This window comes from Megalops cyprinoides, chromosome 18 (genome assembly GCF_013368585.1).
Source record: "Megalops cyprinoides isolate fMegCyp1 chromosome 18, fMegCyp1.pri, whole genome shotgun sequence".
Classification (NCBI taxonomy): domain Eukaryota; kingdom Metazoa; phylum Chordata; class Actinopteri; order Elopiformes; family Megalopidae; genus Megalops; species Megalops cyprinoides.
The window spans coordinates 24,657,749-24,677,211 of record NC_050600.1 but is presented as its reverse complement, the minus strand read 5'-3'; the positions used below and the strand labels follow the sequence as shown (position 1 = coordinate 24,677,211).

At 36.8% G+C, this 19,463-nt stretch overlaps 2 protein-coding genes across 3 annotated transcripts; one reads left to right on the top strand and one right to left on the bottom strand.

The window, feature by feature from the left end:
- Positions 1–574: 574 nt before the first annotated feature.
- Positions 575–6,880, bottom strand: LOC118793028 (legumain-like). The gene is made up of 10 exons (XM_036550974.1): positions 6,806–6,880; positions 6,630–6,727; positions 5,606–5,687; positions 4,167–4,252; positions 3,920–3,992; positions 3,772–3,837; positions 3,616–3,682; positions 2,703–2,821; positions 1,154–1,243; positions 575–592 (listed from the first exon to the last, which is right to left on the bottom strand). Exons 1-10 carry the CDS (start codon positions 6,878–6,880, stop codon positions 575–577), a joined length of 774 nt encoding a protein of 257 aa, XP_036406867.1.
- A 2,327-nt stretch (positions 6,881–9,207) lies between these two features.
- On the top strand, positions 9,208–16,992 carry LOC118793370 (legumain-like). 2 transcript variants are annotated; one of them, XM_036551523.1, is made up of 5 exons: positions 9,208–9,283; positions 9,943–10,074; positions 11,862–12,035; positions 12,158–12,225; positions 16,293–16,992. In XM_036551523.1, exons 1-5 carry the CDS (start codon positions 9,209–9,211, stop codon positions 16,348–16,350), a joined length of 507 nt encoding a protein of 168 aa, XP_036407416.1. In that variant the 5' UTR covers position 9,208; the 3' UTR covers positions 16,351–16,992. The 2 variants fall into 2 exon arrangements, with proteins under 2 accessions (XP_036407416.1, XP_036407415.1); XM_036551522.1 differs by lacking the exon at positions 16,293–16,992 and adding an exon at positions 14,020–14,127.
- The last annotated feature ends 2,471 nt before the right edge of the window (positions 16,993–19,463 follow it).

Here is a 19,463-nt window from a genome sequence, read left to right as displayed (position 1 = left end):
TACAGTACTTTTTCCCCAAAAGGGTGCGCTCTTTTATTGCATGATACTTGCCGGAGGAGGAGAGAGTGACACAGCTTATACGCATTGCAAGCTACAAAGACACATTGGACACATTTGTTTTCAAGTCGGAAGTTGCCGAAATGGAAAAAAGGGAGAAAAATAAAATGTTTCCTGGTAGCCTGTAGGCTACAGCTGATGCCATGTAGGCCTAACCTTTTTTTTAAAAAACAGGCAACATATGTTACAGGTTACAAATGTTTCGTTATACCCCCCTTTTTTCGAAGCTAATATTGAGCTTGTGCTCAATCATTACTGTTCATTTTGCTTAATCGTTACTGTTCATTAAATAGTCAAACTGATTTGAGGTCGTTGTCATTCTTTCATCAACCTAGGTGTACATTATATTTGCGTTTGTAACATAGACTGTTATTGAAATGTGACTGGTAAATTTCAAATTTGTCCAGTAAAATAAATTCTTTCTGGACCCCGGACCAGCAAGAAAAAATCCTTGCAGAAACCCTGATACATACATACATATATGTCCATTTTTCCAATTTATTGAAATTTAAGCAGTTCAAGTCCAGTAAATGACCTGAAATGGAACAAAAGGTAAACTGCCAGAGGTTATAAAAAGTTTAGTTTACCAAACACTGAAAAATAATGTAAATTTCAGAGTTATAAAAATGGCATTTTTCAGGGAACAAGTAATGGGCTAACAACTTACAGCTTTTCTGCAGCAATGGAAGTAAATTAAGCCTTGAAAGTTGATGCAAACAATTCCTACAGGTGTCCTGACTTTTTTTGATTACTTACAAGCCCTCTGTCAGTATAAAAGCAGTGTTAGAACAGACTGCGTTACTACACCCTCTGAAACATTATTTGGACAATATTCCACTGCAGGAAGTAGCATATTGTTATCATAATGGCAAGAGAACTACATTATAACCCTTAAAAGCGTAGGTCTTTCCTTTACAGAAATAGGGGGTGTTCTAAAACTTTTGACCGGTTACATATATATATATATATGTATATATTTATATAAAATTTTTATAGCGATAGTTCTGATGGCTTCTGCATTTAAAATTTTGTAAGTCTGAAACCACATTTCTGGTATGTCTGTTAAGTACCTACATTAAGTGTAATTATAGTGTACCTGGTTCCCATACTGGCATGGGGTTGAAGAGTGAACATTTCTTTTCAAATAAGCAAACTGGTCCTGGAAAGTTGTTTTTTTTAGGTCCACCTTGGAGAGAGAAAAGGGAGTTCTTTAGTATGTATGTATAATTAACACGCACAGGGAAAAAAACTATTAATTATGATTAATTATAAAAAATTTTACTCACATATAATAAGTACTTCTCTTCATAAGTTCTTAATAGATCAGTACAAACACAAAGCAAATTAGCACTCAATGAACACTCGATATTTTCTAAATTCTTTTGCATAAACTGGTCTTGTGTTTTTTCATCTTACCGGTTAAAATGAATGAAGTCTTTCAAAGTTTGTGTCACATCCACATGTACAGTATGAGAATCAACAACAACTATCAATAGTAATGGACGTGGTACTAGATTGTGTTTAAAGCCAGTAACATAACTTGCCAGTTAGTCATATAAAATCATTGAAGACTGACTAAATGTTGAGCTTACTTGCTAGCCACAGTAGCAGGTTAATAAGCTTGAAAATTTACCTGGCTAGCAAGAAAATAAAGGTTGACAATGGATCACTCTTACTACATTGCCTTATTTTATTTTAAGCCTGTTACCTAGCTTGTATGTAGGCACATAAAAGATTGAAAAGAAAGATTGAAATTGAAAGAACTTGAAAATAGGTTCACAGTGAATTACTCTCACTTGCTGCCTACTTGTTTTACTTTGAGTAAGCTAGCCAAATTGTTAACTAGTTTGCCAGCTTTAGAAAAAAAAATGTCATGCATTTATCCTATCATATCTATCTTTATCCCATCTACCTTAATAGGCAACCTTAAAACATTTATAAACTATGAAGATGTCATGACTAAATACACTGGCAAACAATATTCTCACCATTCTCCTGTGTTACACTACCTCATATATGCAAGGCATCATTCTAACCCATAACTTATAACATCTGTACAAAAATGCTTTGAGCTTACAAAAATTCCAGGTTAATCACATGGACCAAGTATTTATTCTATAGAAGTCGGTAGAAGTACTTTCAAAAAGACGTCTGCTATTAAAGTTTTTGATATCATAATGAAATATTAAAATTAATAAATTAATTAGTGATTAAAACATAGAACATTTTGAGTTGCACATTAACAGCATAACTCTCAACTAAGTTTACTTCTGATTGTTATAATTTTCTTTTTTGGATGCAGAAATATCAAGAAGGATGAAGCATAACTTGATCATCATGATACCTATTTGAATTACATTATTGTCATTTAGCGGACAGTCTTATCCAGTTTATCAAACTATACAGCTCGATATTTACAGAGGCAACTGGGTTAAGTACTTAATGGAATAAAAGGAGTGCCCCAACAGGGAATCAAACTGTCAAAGCTGTGATACTCCTACATGCATGTCTTTTTCTCTCCCTCTCACTCACACACTTAAACCAGTATTTTTGGAAAGCTTCCAGTTTTTCAAGTTTTCTTTATGTACGATATTATATAATTGTGAAAGCTATGCAAAGAATAAGAGGTGGTAAGACACACAAACCGTCTTGCTGTGATGCAGCCAGCATGCTGTGAAGACATCGGCCAGCCAGGCATTCCTCATCTCATCGTAATAGCAGGCCTGAGAAGCCTCATCAGGCTTGCTTGCAGAAACGGCGTACACTGCCAATCAACCAATACCATCATTTTGATGAAAATGAAAACATTTATTTATCACTTGAGTACTCTAACAATCATATTAAATTGTGTTCACTTCATGCACAGTGTCTCATTAAAGATGAATACTATTATCTGCAATATAAAAATAATACTGTTACAAAAAATCATACATACATACATACATACGTGCATAAATGTGTACCTCCATGTAAAATGAAGGGCTGAACCAAACAAGTCATGATGCAATTAAAAATTAAAAAAAAAAAACTATAGCTACTGCTCTTTCAGGATGTTGACATTTGACTAAGACTCTCTCTGTGGAACCGGGGAGAGAATATCATATGAACTGGATGACATTAAATTTCATGTGGCATACCCATGCATAACCATTTCATCCAAGTGTGCCAAAAAGAAAGTAACAGAGTAAAGCTATCCTTGGTGAACTTCTGAGGTCAATATTGTTTGTCATGGTGGTAAAATTTTTGTTGGACTTAATTAAAACTTGGCTGACTCTTATCTGTGCTTCCAGTTTTACATTGATTGACCAAATGATGAATCAACACCTGCCACCCCCCCCCCCCCCCCCCCAACCCGAAACAAATCTGTTCAATCAGATTCAAATTTGTACTCAAGAGTCATGGAAGTTTAAGAAGAGCAAAATTGAGGAGCTGAATCAAATAATATGCTTGGCTCCATAATGAAAACAATCCTGCCAGTATGGTTCCTTCATTCCTGTGGCTCTTGGTCCCTTGTTATAATGCTATATACAAACATCATCACAATCTTAAACATATTACCATTAATGTTCTTTGGCAGCTGACTCAGCAATGATCCAGAATGGCAACTTTCCACGTAAATTACCATCTGTAATTTTCAAAATTTAAAGATGTGATTCCAAATCAAAATGCTTTAAAATCAAATAGATAAGCAATTGGGGCTTTTTCAATAACTACCTGTGAAAACTGTTGGTTGCTGTTCATTTTTTTCACCGTGTCAATTAAATCTGTTGCATAAAGCTGTAATAGACAAACACAGAATAAAATAAGAAAAAATACAAGACATGAAAGGTGTACTTAAGCCTGGTTTGAAGCCTTACCGTGGATTTTTTGGAAAAGCAAATATCCCGTTACTGCCGTGGTCTGACAGGTAGACAAATATTGTGTCATTACTGCCACTGCGGAAAAAACATGCAAATTACGTAATTACAGGTTATTCAAATGTACAAAACCTGAATACTCCTGAGCAAATGAAAAATTTAAGAAAAAAATTTGAAGTCAACTGAAAAAAAAGAAAACTGTTTTGAGAGGTTTTGAGAATTTTTTGGATTGTTATTGATTTCACACATTACCTCTTTATAACCTTTTTTGGTCCTCTCTTTGTCACAGAAGACTCATCTCCTTCAAGCACTGCAAGAAAGTTTTTTGCGGAGACGTCCTAGAAGACAGTTGTGATAATTAATATTAGCATCATACCTGCATTATTACTGTAAATTTAAAATTTAATAGCGATTTAATTAAACATTGGCCAAAAACATGCAGCAATGAGCCACAGCCAGGATCACCATACACTGGGAAGAAAATCACAATTAATCCAATGGTTGTATTATTATTTATGTACTGTTCTTGTTATTGTTAATTCACCATAATGAGTTTCAGACTGGTAGTGCATACATTTTAGTATTCAATTTTTTTCTCATACCTGTTTTTGATCTATAAAGCCTATCCGTTTAAATCAAATACTCATCATGACCTATATGTATCTCTTATCTAAAGTAGGAGATGCCTATATTATGAAATACACAAGGAAAACTGCTGCACATACTGTAAGTGTAAAAAAACTGGAGTTTTGTCATAACTAAAACATTTTAACAATGACAGTATTATCCATTTTTGACAAAAGAATTTTAACTCTATGTATCTTGTACAGTTTTTATTCATTACTGACCAGAATACTCCTGTCATTTTTGTTCAGAGAGTGTACAATAGCTAGCCTTCAACTCTGATGAGTTTATGAATTTGGTAATAGATTGTAAGAAAACCATCATTAGCCAACACATAGCAGCAAAAAGAAGAACAAGGTGGAAGAAAGTGTTAAGAATAAAATATCAACACCAACATCAGTTGTGTCACTTAGTGTTAATAGAGCAAATAGAAACTGCTCAAGATTGTTTGAGAGAACTTGAGCAAAGCTTCTTTTTTTGTTGACTAAACAAACTTGGATAACCAATCTTGGCTTCACAGATTCTCTCCAAATGAAGCAACTGTAAAAGCACCATTATTAATTGCTAATATAAATACATTAAATTGTTAAAGTTAAATAATCCTAGATTCCATCTCCAAAGCAGACAACTTGCTTGTAAGCTCTTTGAATAAAAGTGTCTGCCAAATGAATTAATGTAAATGTAAATGTACAACTCAGCAGTCATATTTAATAGTTGATGTCACCACAGTGTTATTTGGGTAGATCAAAATGCTTCCGGCTTTAAATTATCTGCATCACAAAATGCTTAGAGGAGGTATAATGAACAGTTACTTTTTCTGTGCAGTGCATTGGTCTCCTAACTGGTTCTCTGAGATTTATTAACTTCAGATGCTGATGGGGTGTGGGGGTTCTCCTCTGAGATGGAGAACTGCATTAGTGCCAAGAAACAAAAATGTACTTAATATCTCCTTGTTACTCTAGTCTAAACCATGCTAGTGGAATGTTGTGTCACAGGAGCTCATTCTTAACTATGTCATTTCTGACTGAAATTCATAACAGACATACAAGTATTTTGGGGAAGCTTACATTTCCAGTGTAATCTCTGAGAACACCTTCATATACATTACTGCCGTTTGGTTCATTGATGATATTTCCTCTGAATGGATTTCTGTAGAAGGAAGAGAAGGAAATATTACCTTTAATGATAAATAGCGGACATGTCAAATAAAATGTATTGCCAAAAATGTCACCTAGCAGTTAGTGACATACCTGTTCTGTTATATGGCTTTTTCATGGCTGCCTTACCTTGTAAAGTTTGTGTGTGTGTGTGTGTGTGTGTGTGTGTGTGTGTGTGTGTGTGTGTGTGTGTGTGTGTGTGTGTGTCTACATCCACATAACAGTATGACAGTTTGTAATTAAAGAAATAAACTCATCTCTCATAAACATAAAATTTGTTTTAATGATCCAAAATTAAAATTAATGTTGAAATAACTAATTAATTAAAAATGAATGAAAAGCCAAACACAACACGGATTATGTCTTGCTTATGAAAAATGCTCATTTAAAAAATATTCTAATATTCTATTATAAAATTATATTCTATATTCCTGTCGTGTAAACAGTCAAATTTGCATGCAATTCATGTAAACATTTTTCCAGAGGTCATGCCTGCATTAAGGAAAACAATTACTGATAAACCTGCTTCTTCACCTAAATTTTGTGTTTGAGAAATACTTTAATTTGGAGAGGCTCTTACTTGCAATTTATCTTACAGAGAAAGTTCTTTTTTCAGAAGCTATAACACATCTTTTGAATCTCACTTATCTCACAGAGATCATGGTTATTGATCATTGACCACATCTGATCATCGACCTGATCATCAGACATATAGCTAAATACTGTGAATACACAGAAATGTACTCACATTATAGTGGAATATTTTGGAACATAAGTACTTTGCATCGTAGGGCCACTGTACAGTACCTTTTTCCTTATGCTGCACATTTTGCATTATATTGATACGTTCCTTGTGTTTACAAAACACAGAGATTTCCCTGGTTGGATGAATATATTGTTGAATATGCATAGGGATATAATTTACAATACTTACTCCTCATTGGAGGCTATATCATCATACATCATGACTATGATCTGCTCATCTGGAATTCCATTTCTCCTTGCCATCTGGTATGCATGGCAGACATCTGCCTGTAATCAGTAACAGACTCATATTAATAATGAACATTTTGATGAAGAAATTAATGTAAACCTACAAAGACACTATACCTGATGCCTGTAATTGTGCCATCCTTTGGATCCTGCAGCCAGAAGAATCCACTGTTTGCTGCTTTCTGCACTCATCTCTTGACAGTGTATCCAGATAGTAAATCTACAAATAACCCTTAGCTTGTAACCCTTGCCTCTAGAGCTGCTCTACATTGGGGGAAGATTGCTCTGCTTTTTTATACTGTGCCAACTGTTCTTTTGCTTTCATTTTTCTGGAAATGATTTCTTTCCAGGAACACAATGTGGGGAAACCTGACACTGGCATTATCTTCTTTCACTGCAGTGATCTCACTTGTTTAAACAGGATGAGTAAACAGGTTGTGAAGGTTGTTTCTGTGGTACATGGAGCAAATCATTAGATTTTAGGGTTGTGTGATGGTAGGGACCCCTGGCTCAGAGACTTTAGCTGTGAGATTGGGGGGAGTGCTGCAGGAGTAAGTGTTAGAGGGTGGCAGGAGTTAGGTTCTGTGGGGAGGTGAGGTGACTGTGTGTGTATAATGGATTATTGGATATTTTTTTACTAATATTTATGTGTTTCACGGTGGTAATGAGTATAATGTTGGGGGAATAAAAACACACTGTTGAAGTATACCAGTCTTGCCCTATAATGTTTGTTAATAGTATGGAATTGTTACGTTTAGAAAGCACAAATGCTAAAGACACCCTAAAATCAGTCATTTATTACACCATGTCCAATAGCCAGCTATTTGCCATGCCTTTATAGCAGTACTTGGCAATATCTATGCTTTTTATTTCACCACTTGAAGCCCCTGCTGTCTAAAAAGACTTTTGTTGATCTGGAAATGATCTGCAAGTGTCTCCAAATAAATATAACACATGCCTGTAGCCTTACATCTTCAGTGTTGAGGTATGCCTTTTCACACGTGGAATATTGTACATTCATACAGTATATTACAGCTTGGTTTAAAGGAGTGATTTCAGTTCTAGCCAAAGTACTGGGCTCAAGGATACAATGTTGATGTGATGACAGTGTTAATGTTGAATGTGCAAACCTTATGTTGCTCTGTGCTGAAAGCCTTTATGTTTGCACCATATTGCTGCCCTTGGAGTATTTTCTGTTTTGTTTCAGGGGTCTATCTTTCTTACAAAGTTTATTGTAAAGTATGGCACTGCTCTGATTGCTGTACTTGCCTTGAAATGAAACACTGGGATCAGAGACGTGATGATCCTTTTACCCTTTTAAAATCACCCTGAGTGCTGCTCACATGTGAGCAGGAATATGCGACAACAGTTTAATTAAAGTTTGACGAAGACCAAACAGGTTAGTTTGCATGGATATAGGAAGGTGTGGTTTCCAGTAAACCATCAGTTGCATTTTCTGCGAAATGCTTTCCTTCCTGGTGTCCGTTGATACATTATTTTAATCACTGCCTATTGGAAAAGTGAGTTCACCAGGATTCTTAGTACAAGGCAAATGCAGTTTGTACTTTGCTGTGAGTTACTGCTTGCTGAAAGCTTGTTGATTTGGCACTCAGGTAGCCTTTGCTAGTAGGATTTCATAGAATCTGCTTATCCACAGTAACTGGAAAGACATATGATACATCCAAATGTCCATTATATTAAATGCATTGGTCACTGCAGACTAAAAAAAGCTATTCGGATGGATGATTATGTAATTACTCCAGTTTTTATTTGAGTCCTCTTTCTGAATTATAGATTATGCATTGTTCTACCTGTAGCAGTAAATCACCTCCTCCCTACCAGGTAGATAAGTCAGACAGCTGAAAGGACAGGAGCTGGGGTGCAGCTATTTCATTTCTAAGAGCATTTATTCCATATCGCTCCACATATAAGAAAACAGACAGTTTTCATGTTTCATGCTGTGCTCATTTCTAAAATAGAATATTACTTTTGGGAATGTAGAAAGTGAAATTTTTATAGTGAAATATTTAGCATCATGTTGCCATGTACATGTTCATTCCTGTCTGCAGTTAGAAAACAAGCTCAGAGAGGAAGGCCAGAATTGACAGTTTTAATACTCCAAGAGAGGTTTATATCACTGTACTGGAGCGACATAAAAATTACAGATACAAATGTGAAGAATTGAATGAAACCCATTGATGCTCAAACTATTTTTTCCAAGTTTCTTTTTTCATTGACAGATTATCAAATATCCCATGTTTTCAATATTTTACCGGATAAAATACACCTTAATAGATAAGAAAATAAAATTAAAATTAAGGGGTAGTAGAATATTCATTTTGGGTTGCAGTGAGTGTCAATGTAAGTGTAATACAAAACACAGAATCAGTCTTTATCCGCTGGGGAGTAGGTTGCATTTATTTACCAGATGGCTCCACTAGGTGGAAGCATTATTCCATTACATTGCGCCATCAGGTTACTTTCGGTTTCATTTTCCCAGAAATTGAGGGGAGTGAATAGATGCTTACGGTGATCTGCGTGGAAGTAGTTTTCCACCTAATGTCGTTGGTAGCCTCTTCTGTAGGGGATCTATCGGTGAGTCGGTACTACATTTTGCAAACAGTATTTGTTTATATAGATTTTGAACTGTAAGTGAAGTGAAACATCAACCTAAGTATTTGGTCGCTACTTCGCATATTGTTGAAATCGAACATTGAATCCGTTTTAGGAATGCTAGCAGCTGGCTAAATAATTCAGTCATTTTATGTCTCAGTTAAATGAACTCTTCAGCAAGGGTAAGGCTAATTTTGAATGAGGAGGGTTTTCTTGATTGTAGTTGCAGTATCAGCTGTAGGCTACTGAAAAATGTACATGTGATAATGAAACTCTTACTCTTGTTGTTAATGAAATGATTCGGCGTAAGTAGGACCTTTAGCTGCTGAACTGCTCCGATGTAATTATTCTCTGCTATGACCAAGGATGGTTGCAATGATTGTTGTTGAAACGATGGCCACATTAAATGCGCGTTATGTAGCATACACGTACATTTACCATGCATGCCTATTCCTATACAGTTTATCAAGGAAACTGGGAGTGCCACTGAAGAACATCTTAGGCTGTCTGTTTATATTGTGGACTAAAAGGACATAAAGCGAGTTACTAGCATCGGAGTGTTTAAACTTTAAATATGCTGTACCTGAATTAATTAATTATGGCAATACTTTTCTCTGTATTCTCAATGGGATGCTTTGTAGTCTGCGATGGAGGTCAAAGACTGCGTGCCAAATCCAGATGCTCGGGTAGCAGTAATGCAGAGAAGAATTCAGTCTGCGGGAAGTCCTGCCGAAAAGGAGAAACTGGAAAGGGAACTACATGAACACATGCAGGTAACCAGAGTGGTTGGTAATACTGTATCTCAATATTGACAAATGCTTGCACAATACTTTTACAATTTGTATTCGTTTGATAAGCACAATCAGTGGCGGTTCTAGCTTGTATGGCGCCCTGGGCGAACCCCCCCCAGACACCCCAAAAGACAGTATATCACAAAAGATACAAAATATCAGCATAATATAGACATCTTTCAAGTTAGCCTACAGCGTTGGAAATTCCCCTTACTGAGCTCAGGACTTAGTCAGTATAATCACAGAAAACCTTTATGATGTCACCTCAATGAAAGTTAACCAAATCAATATTGTGCTAGTTAGGCTGTAATCGTTTTGCTGCAGGCTACACACATAATCATGATGAAACTGTGTGAAATTATATCCAATGTAATGTAAGCTCATGGGCATCAGTTTGTTTTGAGAAGTGCTGGGGACAATGACGGGTTCAACTAACTAAAGACTTTCAAAAAGTGGTTGGGATGAAATGGGCCGCAACAAAAAGTGGTGGGGACATGTCCCCAGCGTAAATGATGTACTAGCTAGTTGGACAGAAAACGGAATATTGTCACCCTATATGTAATAGCATAGCAAGCAACATAGGCTAACAAACATAAGTGTTATACTAGCCTACTTCATTACATGTATAATATTATACTCATAAAGAGATGACAGCTGAATACCTTTATCTTTTGCGCGTTTCTCCTCTTCTTCTTTCCTCTTTTTCCTAAACTGGGCGCCCGATGGCTTAGACCTTTTTTTATCCATTTGTGTTGATTTGGCACTCTATCATTAATACATTACCCATTCCCCAACACTGTTAGCCAAGAGTCAAGGCTAAACCTATTCACCTTGGTGGTTATGCGTAATGATTTCACACAAACCAGAAAAAAATGCAACAATATGTCTGTGAAACTATATATTCACAGTATTATGAATGAATTGTGGTTTATTTGGTAGCATTTTGTAGTGTGACTGATTTTACTAATTACATTAGTACTGTACAAAGTTAGAGGTGCGCTATTTGATAGATTCCCCCGCTACCCCTACCTCGGGCTTCTCGTACTTCTGAGTGGGAGACTTTCCCAGGCAGTAGCCTGCCTAGCTCACAAACTAGAATCAGGGCGCCCACTCCGACTAGGTTAATTGACCCACATGGTGACATGATACCATTGACATGACGTGCAAATGAGCAATAGAAAACTGATCGAACAAATGTCACCATTCCAATTTTTTTTTTTGCAGGCGCCCCATGCTGCCCCCTGCAACATGCCGCCCTGGGTGGCTGCCCATGTCGCCCACACCTAAATCTGCCACTGAGCACAATAGTAGCCTACTGCTTACGATAACAAACCTCAGTCAGCAGTCAAAATACAAAGAGAACAAAGAAACTGGACTACAACCTCAAGGAGGTTCAGTAATTGAACAGTTACAATGAGGAGGACAAGAGAATCAGGGTACTTTATTATTTGGACAGAACAGAGGTAACAGCTGTATATCATAGCAATATACATATGCAATAAGCAACATAGTAAAGTATAGTGATAATCATCAATAGTAATTATCAGGTAATTCATTTCTGTAGGCAAGCATGGCATTGCAGACCTGCATGAAGACCTCCTACTTTATTGGAACACTCCTTCAAATAATTAATTAACATCACATCTGAAAGAAAAAGGGATCTTCGAAGATCACACAATTGGCAAAATGCTGCATACTCAAATGTGGTTACACCTATCATGACATGTTATGTTGTATATTATAAGAATGATTTGCCACTTATTTTGCAGACAAGAGAGGCAGTCAGAGCATCAGTGATACAAGTTATTGAGAAGGCCACAGATTCTAAAGAGCAAGCCTTGCATGTCCAGAGTGCAACGTCTGTGGATATAACCAACCCCAAAATGTATAAAGAAGTTGTAGAGTATTATAAAGTGAAATGTTTCAACTGGCATGAGCCCAAGGTGGGTAAATTACTCAATCCTACACTAAGCTATTTTCATAAAACATTTAGAATATTGACAATGTAAAAGTGTATTGACTTAAATTTTTAAAAGTCTTTATCTTTTGTTGTATATCTTTACAGTACGAGTTTGCCATGCATTTCATGCATCTGTTTGCAAATCTGTGCCGGGAGCAAACCTCTCTGGAGCGGTAAGATTTCACCCAGTTATTATTTCCAAGCTCTTTTCTAATTAATTGATATGATTTTCGAGGAAGTTATACCACCGTAATTGGATATAAGGTCACCTTTTTATGAACGTGTTGTAATGGCTTGAATCAGGAATAGTGCAATATTGTTAATATACACTATATGGACAAATGTATTTGGCCACACCTGTTTTCAGGGTTTGGGCTAGGCCCCTTATCTCCAGTGAAGGGCAATCTTAATGCTTCAGTATAACAAGACATTTTGGACAATGCTATGCTTCCAACTTTGTGGCAACAGTTTGGGGAAGGCTCTTTTCTATTCCAACATGACTGTGCCCCAGTGCACAAAGCAAGGACTGTAAAGACATGGTTTGTTGAGTTCAGTGTGGAAGAACTTGACTGGCCCGCACAGAGCCCTGACCTCAACCCCATCGAGCACCTTTGGGATGAACTGGAAGGGAGATTGTCAGCCAGGCCTTCTCATCCAACCTCATAAATGCTCTACAGAATGAATGGGCACAAATTCCCACAGAAACACTCCAAAATATTGTGGAAAGCCTTCCAAGAAGAGTGGAAGCTGTTATAGCTGCAAAAGGGGGACTTCATATTAAATTATATGTATTTGAATACAGTGTCATTACAATGTAATGGTCAGGCTTCCAAATACTTTTGTCCATATAGTGTATCTTCTGCCTATGTAGAGTAGATATGTGATCTTAAGTAGGTTGTGATTTTCAGGGTTTCATTCTTATTCAATGGCACCTCTACATGGGGAAAGAAAGGATGGTATTTTAACCATGCTTAAACTGCATTTTACAGATAAGGAACACAAATTAAATTGAAGTTTGCACACACATTTTGTGCACATGCTACTATACAATATGACAACATCTTGGAGTATTAACTAAGAGCATAATACTGTACTAATATACAGTAATATACCAATATGCAATGTTTTAAAATTATGTTACGATCAGATGAATGAACATTGGGTACAGTGCTACTGAATATCATATGTTTGATGTCTTTACGATTATTCTAAAAGAAAGGTGTGTCCAAAATTTTGCTTGTACTATACGTTACTCTCCACTTTTTGATAGCAGAAAAGCATTAACTTCTACTAACTACCTGATTGTGCAGTTGTTGTTTAGTGCTTAAATTAGGAATTGACAGATAATCAATGCTAAATTGACTATACACAAATGTCTGATTTTGTTGAATGTAGAATACCAAAGGCTTGGACAGGCGCTTCTTTATTTTTATTTTTCTACATTTTAGAATAATAGTAAAGACATTAAATCTGTGAAATAACTAGGGGTGTAACGGTTCTGAAACCGAGACCGAAACAGCGATACAAACGTCCACTGTCTTGACAACCCCCCCAACCCCAACCTGCTGCCATATCTGCAGCCTGTTGAGCTCTCATTATGTTACTAATGTAACAAAACTCATTTTTCATTTCACAATTAACACTATAACTCATGTAAATCATGAAATTACTCTATTTAAAGGGAAAGCTGTATATTTTATAAATGTTACGCATTACACCTACTTTGTCTTCCAAGTGCGTGTGTCATGTGACTATTTTGGTCCAATCACGATCGAGTGATCACGCCTGCAGTAAAAGTTAGTTTAATTAGCTCAAGAAGCATAATAACCCTGAGATTGCAGACCCCCAGGGCATGTTCAGGTCAGCAGTGTGGGAACATTTTGGTTATCCAGTGGAGTATAGGGATGGCAATCGTGTTGTAGACAAAACACACAATTTGTCATAAGTGTTTCACAAAACTTCTTCAGGCAGCAGGCAACACTTCAAATATGCAAGAGTATATCAGAAGACATCATCCTGACATTGATCTCAGTGGCGCACAAAAGAAACACCAACAACAGGTAACTCTTCCCAATGTCTTTAAAATGAAGCTACAAGCTAACTCGGACCGTGCTCAAGCAGTTACCAAGGCAATCTGGGTTTTTATGGCACTGGATATGCGCTCTCTTTCAGTTGGTGAAAACAACGGATTCAAGCATTTGCTCAGTGTGCTGGAACCCAGATACGAAGTGCCGAGCCGACCGCATTTCCGTCAAAATGTGTTGCCTAAACTTTATAACGAAGTAAAGGCTAAACTGCTGGAGGACTTGAGCAATGCTAAATTCAGTGCTTTAACTACAGATGGGTGGACCTCCTGTGCAACAGAGAGCTTCATCTCAATCACGGCGCACTACATTACCGACAACTGGGTAATTTCACACCCCGTTCTCCAGACACGCGCTGTCTATGAAAGTCACACAAGTGACCATTTGTCAGAAATACTACAGGGAGCTGTAGTGGAGTGGAAAATTGACAGACCAAACGCCATCATTCCTGTGACAACGGACAACGCCAAGAACATTGCGAATGCGGTTGAAGCGGCCGGACTTTCACCACACATTCGATGCTTTGCGCATACAGTTAACCTGGCATCACAGAAGGGGCCGGGCGTTAACCAGATGTCCCAGCTTTTAGGCAAAGTGAGAAAGGTGGTCACTTTTTTACATCGTAGCGCTAGTGCTGCAGCAATGCTGAAGGAAAGAGGAAAGAGATGCTCCAGCTTCCTTCACACAAGCTTATTCAGGATGCACCCACTAGGTGGAACTCAAGCCATGACATGCTTGAGCGCGACCTTGAACAGCAGGCTGCTGCGTTCTCAGCACTTACAGACAGGAGTTTTAAGAGGAACATTAAGGACATTGTTACTCTGTTTGAAGAATATGTAAAAATTGCTGAGGACGTGGTTCAGGCGCTCAAACCACTGAGAACGGTGACAACTCTGTTGAGCACTGAACAGCTGCCAACATTTTCAATGATAATGCCACAGAAAGACACAATCCTGGCATCCATGAAGCAGAGTGACTCGGAATCAGCAGTTGTGAAAGATGTCAAATCTGCCATTGCACCTGACTTCAACAACAGATACCCCGACACTGACTCAACACTGCACTGGACCCACCTTTTAAATCTCTGCCCTTTCTGGATGAGACCACTCGTGGCAAGATCTTGAACAGCCTGACTGAGAATATTCTGGATGACTGTCCCCCACAGGTATTTGTTAAGTAGTTTTAATGAATTAATTTAATAAAGGGAATGAATTTAATAAAATCAATTCAAATAATACAGTTTAGTTTCAAGGCCCTGAGACCTGTAAAGCATCTTACTGACAAAATGCTGTGAAAAGTGCTGTACAAATCAGTTTTATTTTAATTGAATTTCAGCATTTAACTATAGCTGAACAGAAGATAAAAGCTTTAAGCATCAGAAATGTACGTCTGTTTTTGGTAGTTTTGTTTATGTCATTTTCCTGGATATTTTAATTGTAATAATATCTAATAGTAACATTATATTGCAACTGTTTTGTAAATTTGTCTTTGCCTCAGGGTAGGAGACAGAGGAGCAGTCAGAAATGGCATTCATCTACCATGTTCTTTAGTGTTAAATTGTTGGTGATTTAATAAAACCCAGAAATTTTTTCCCTGTTTTTTCTTATTCACCACCCCCCACCCCCCCCCCAAAAAAATCAAGGTATGAACCAAACTGTGGCTCAAAAAAATCAAGGTCTGAACCTAACCACGGATTTGGAGAACCGTTACACCCCTAGAAATAACACAAATGGAAGTATGCAGTTACCAAAAGGTGTTAAACAAATGAAAACTTCTTATAGTTTAGGTTCTTCAAAACAGCCGAAAAATATAGTTTAAACATTTTTGGAAAGAATTCATACATAGGCATCATTTCCACAATTTATATTTGTCTAAGAAACTAATTTCAAGCATTTAAGCACAAGTCTTTAGCTCAAAATGTGTTTGAATGCATGTTTCCCATTACATTAATCAGATGTGTCTTTTTACTGGTACTGTATTCGTATCACTTTAGATTCACATGCAACTCAACAATAACATCTCATAACCAAGTACATTGCATATATATTTTTTTACTTTGTACTTTTATTCAGGAGTGTGTGTGCAGTACAGTACAAGTGTGTAAGTACCAATGTTTGAAGATGAAAATTCTTAATCCTGTCTCTGTAATTTAACAGCATTAAGTCTGCAATCGATGATGTAAGTGAAAGTCTGAAGAGAGAAGATGTTTCCTGATGAGTTGACACATCATTAAAAGCAGCAGGTGTAACCAAACACCCTTAATATTCTCGCTTAATCACCACTGAATTTACCTGCAATACTCTTTCCAACCTGTTCCTGCATATGCATTTGATTATTGTTGATTAATACTGTCAAGCAAAGGTGTAATATTGGTGTAATATTTATAACAGTTTAGCAGATGTGAATTTCCATTCAGTCAAAGCCTGAGGGTTGAGTTTTATGTGGCTATACCAGTACATTTATTTGGCTTGCAGTCCGACAAAGGAACTGCACCTAGTCACGGGCCAATATTGTTTGGACCTCATAAACAGGTCAAATAAAAGGAGGGGGGAGGAGAGATGCCATGAGCAGCTAATGTAGAAAGGATGTATTAAGGAAGATTTTTATAGTTGTGGACGGAACCAGTTTGTCTAGGTTTGGTTAAATGCATAGGGATTGTCTGAAAATTCTCCTACAAAATCTTGTTTGGAACTTCAAAATGTTGATGCAGCCATAAACTTTGCTGGTCTTCTTATGTTGAAAATGTCACATAATAAGGAGTCTTCCATTAGCTGATCCTGATTGTAATAACCTTTTGACATAAACTTTAAAACATGCAATCCAAAATAAATGGAGTGTATGTCTGTATGTCATACTGCTCAGCACATTTCACATTGTATTAACTATTGTCAATTTTATGAAAAAAAAAAACATGCATGCAAAACAAGTCTGTCACACTGAGTGTTTCTTGCACTAACCTTTTCACTAAGCGTCTCATTTAAGTGCTTTGTTGCAATGGTGATATTGTTTTTGAAACTCTGTTGGATTGTGCAATAGTACTGCGTTTTTCTTTGCCAATACACTGGATCTACAGCCTCTTTTACCCAGTTGTGCTGTGGAATCTCTCATTGGATGTTGCTGTCATAGTAAGAGATAAGCTCTACATCGACCACCCCGACACATACAAACTCTGGGATGTCTGGAATGCCTGATGTTGCAGTGCAGAAGTACTGCAAGGAGTGGGTCACTGTAACACAGACATAAAAAAGAATGTCTTAATGGGAAAATGTAACACTTGATTATAGGAACGTCAACTTCAACAGCTGCAAAAAAAAACAGTACCATAACTATATTAATATTTATAGATTCAAGATTAGAAGCGAGTCCTGTCATTTACAGATTGGCCATTCACAGTTTCACATATTCGTCACTAGTGAGAACGGAACTGCCACATGTAAGAAATTAAGAGTCACATGTGAGAACCGGTTTAACTAGCAATGACCTGACTGTCACTAGGAAGAAACAGCAGCATTCAAGATAGCACACTTGCCATACAAGGGGGTGTATGTTAATTTATACCATATAATGTATAACACCGAGAACAGAAAATGCCAGACCAGCATGGAGGGAAACTGGACTTGTATTTCAAAAACTGTATCTTTAATGCTAGTGCATATTCAATTTGTATGAAAATGAGCAACAACCCAATGACCTAAGTTAGCTGTCCCGCTACCTAACTGCTGTGTAGGAAATAGGAGGTGTCATGTTGACCCAAGAACCCAAGTGAGTCATCAGGTTAACTGTTAACTAACATTAACTGATGAGCTAGCTGCTTTGGTAGCCTGATTGTTCACAGTAGAATAGATATAGGTGGAAACCACACTGAAATATAGTACTGTAATTTTTTGGTCTGATTTTCATTAGTCAGGTGGCAGTGTAAAGCACAAAGTTCTTTGGCTTTATGACAATATTTTATTTCATCACTGAAGCTAATACTGAATTTAGTTTCTCTTCCTAAATGAGGTTTTAAGTATTTGATGATCATTTAAAATTAGCATGTGGATCTACTTTATAAAATCTACTCAATGGTTTGTGTTATTTCGATTATTGGCACTCGGTAATGCTTACAATACTACACTTCATCTCCCACCTAGCGAACACCTCACTGTTGTGCCAATAATTGCAATAATACATGCCTTCAGGTGTATTGTTGCTTTATTAACACAAATTGTTTTCCAGTTCATGCATTTATATCTTGAATAGACTTACAGTATGCATTCCAGAACAAAAATGAGGTATGAGTACAAAACACAAAACAGAATTCTAACAGTGTTGATAGAAAATTAAATTTATCTGACTTATTTCATTCTATTCAAATGAAATTTAATTTGAATACTTAAAAAAATGATGTATGTCACTTGTAAGAACTGTACTGTCACTAGTGAGAACAAAATTGCCACTAGTAAGCAGAAAACCATCACATCGAATATGACACTAAAATGTTCAAATGTATCTTTTTAGGAGGCTATCAAGGTACACAGTTGTATAGCTGGATGCAGTACAAGTGGTCATACAGATATGTTGGCTCATGGCCTTCAGTTACATCTAAGATTATGTTCATTTTCTATGCATGTAGTTCACATCCAATGGCTATGAACAATATGTGAGTCTAAATCAGGACCAAATACATTGTCCAACATTATATCCACAATGCAGATGACATTGGGAAACACTCCAGATAATGTATAAACGTTCATGCCGATGGGGACAGCGGGACAACTTTTAAATGCAAATGATCCATTACATTAAATCAATAAATGTGGCTTCTGGTCTGTTGAGATATCAGGGGTCCTCAGCAGACAGCCCCGTTGCTCATGTGAAATGTAATGCACACTATAAATAGGATGAGTTTGCATAGAAGTGGACAAATTCTAAAGATCTTAAAGATTTCAAAGATCCAAGTGAAATGCAATCTAGCAATATTCAATGCAGGAATCAGACTGGTCAGCCAAAACACACACAGAGTACTCAGATATGGCTAATATGAATACTGGTGGTCTTACAAACACTGTTGTGAATAGAATGAGAAACAAAATGACTTTTTTTATCATTTTCCAATCTTGATTCTTTTATTGCAGTGACAAATTTCATTACCTTACTTATTTTCAGATCAAAACAAAACTACTCTAGAGAATCAATTTATAGTGAGTGGTTAATTTTTGTAGTTATTAATTCAGTTATCTTGTTGAGTGTTGTACTGTTGTACACTCTGGGATTTTGATGTGCTTGTGCAGTGGAGTGTCTTGCCGGACTTGTGGCAGAGTCAGAATGGGCCTTTTTAATTTCTA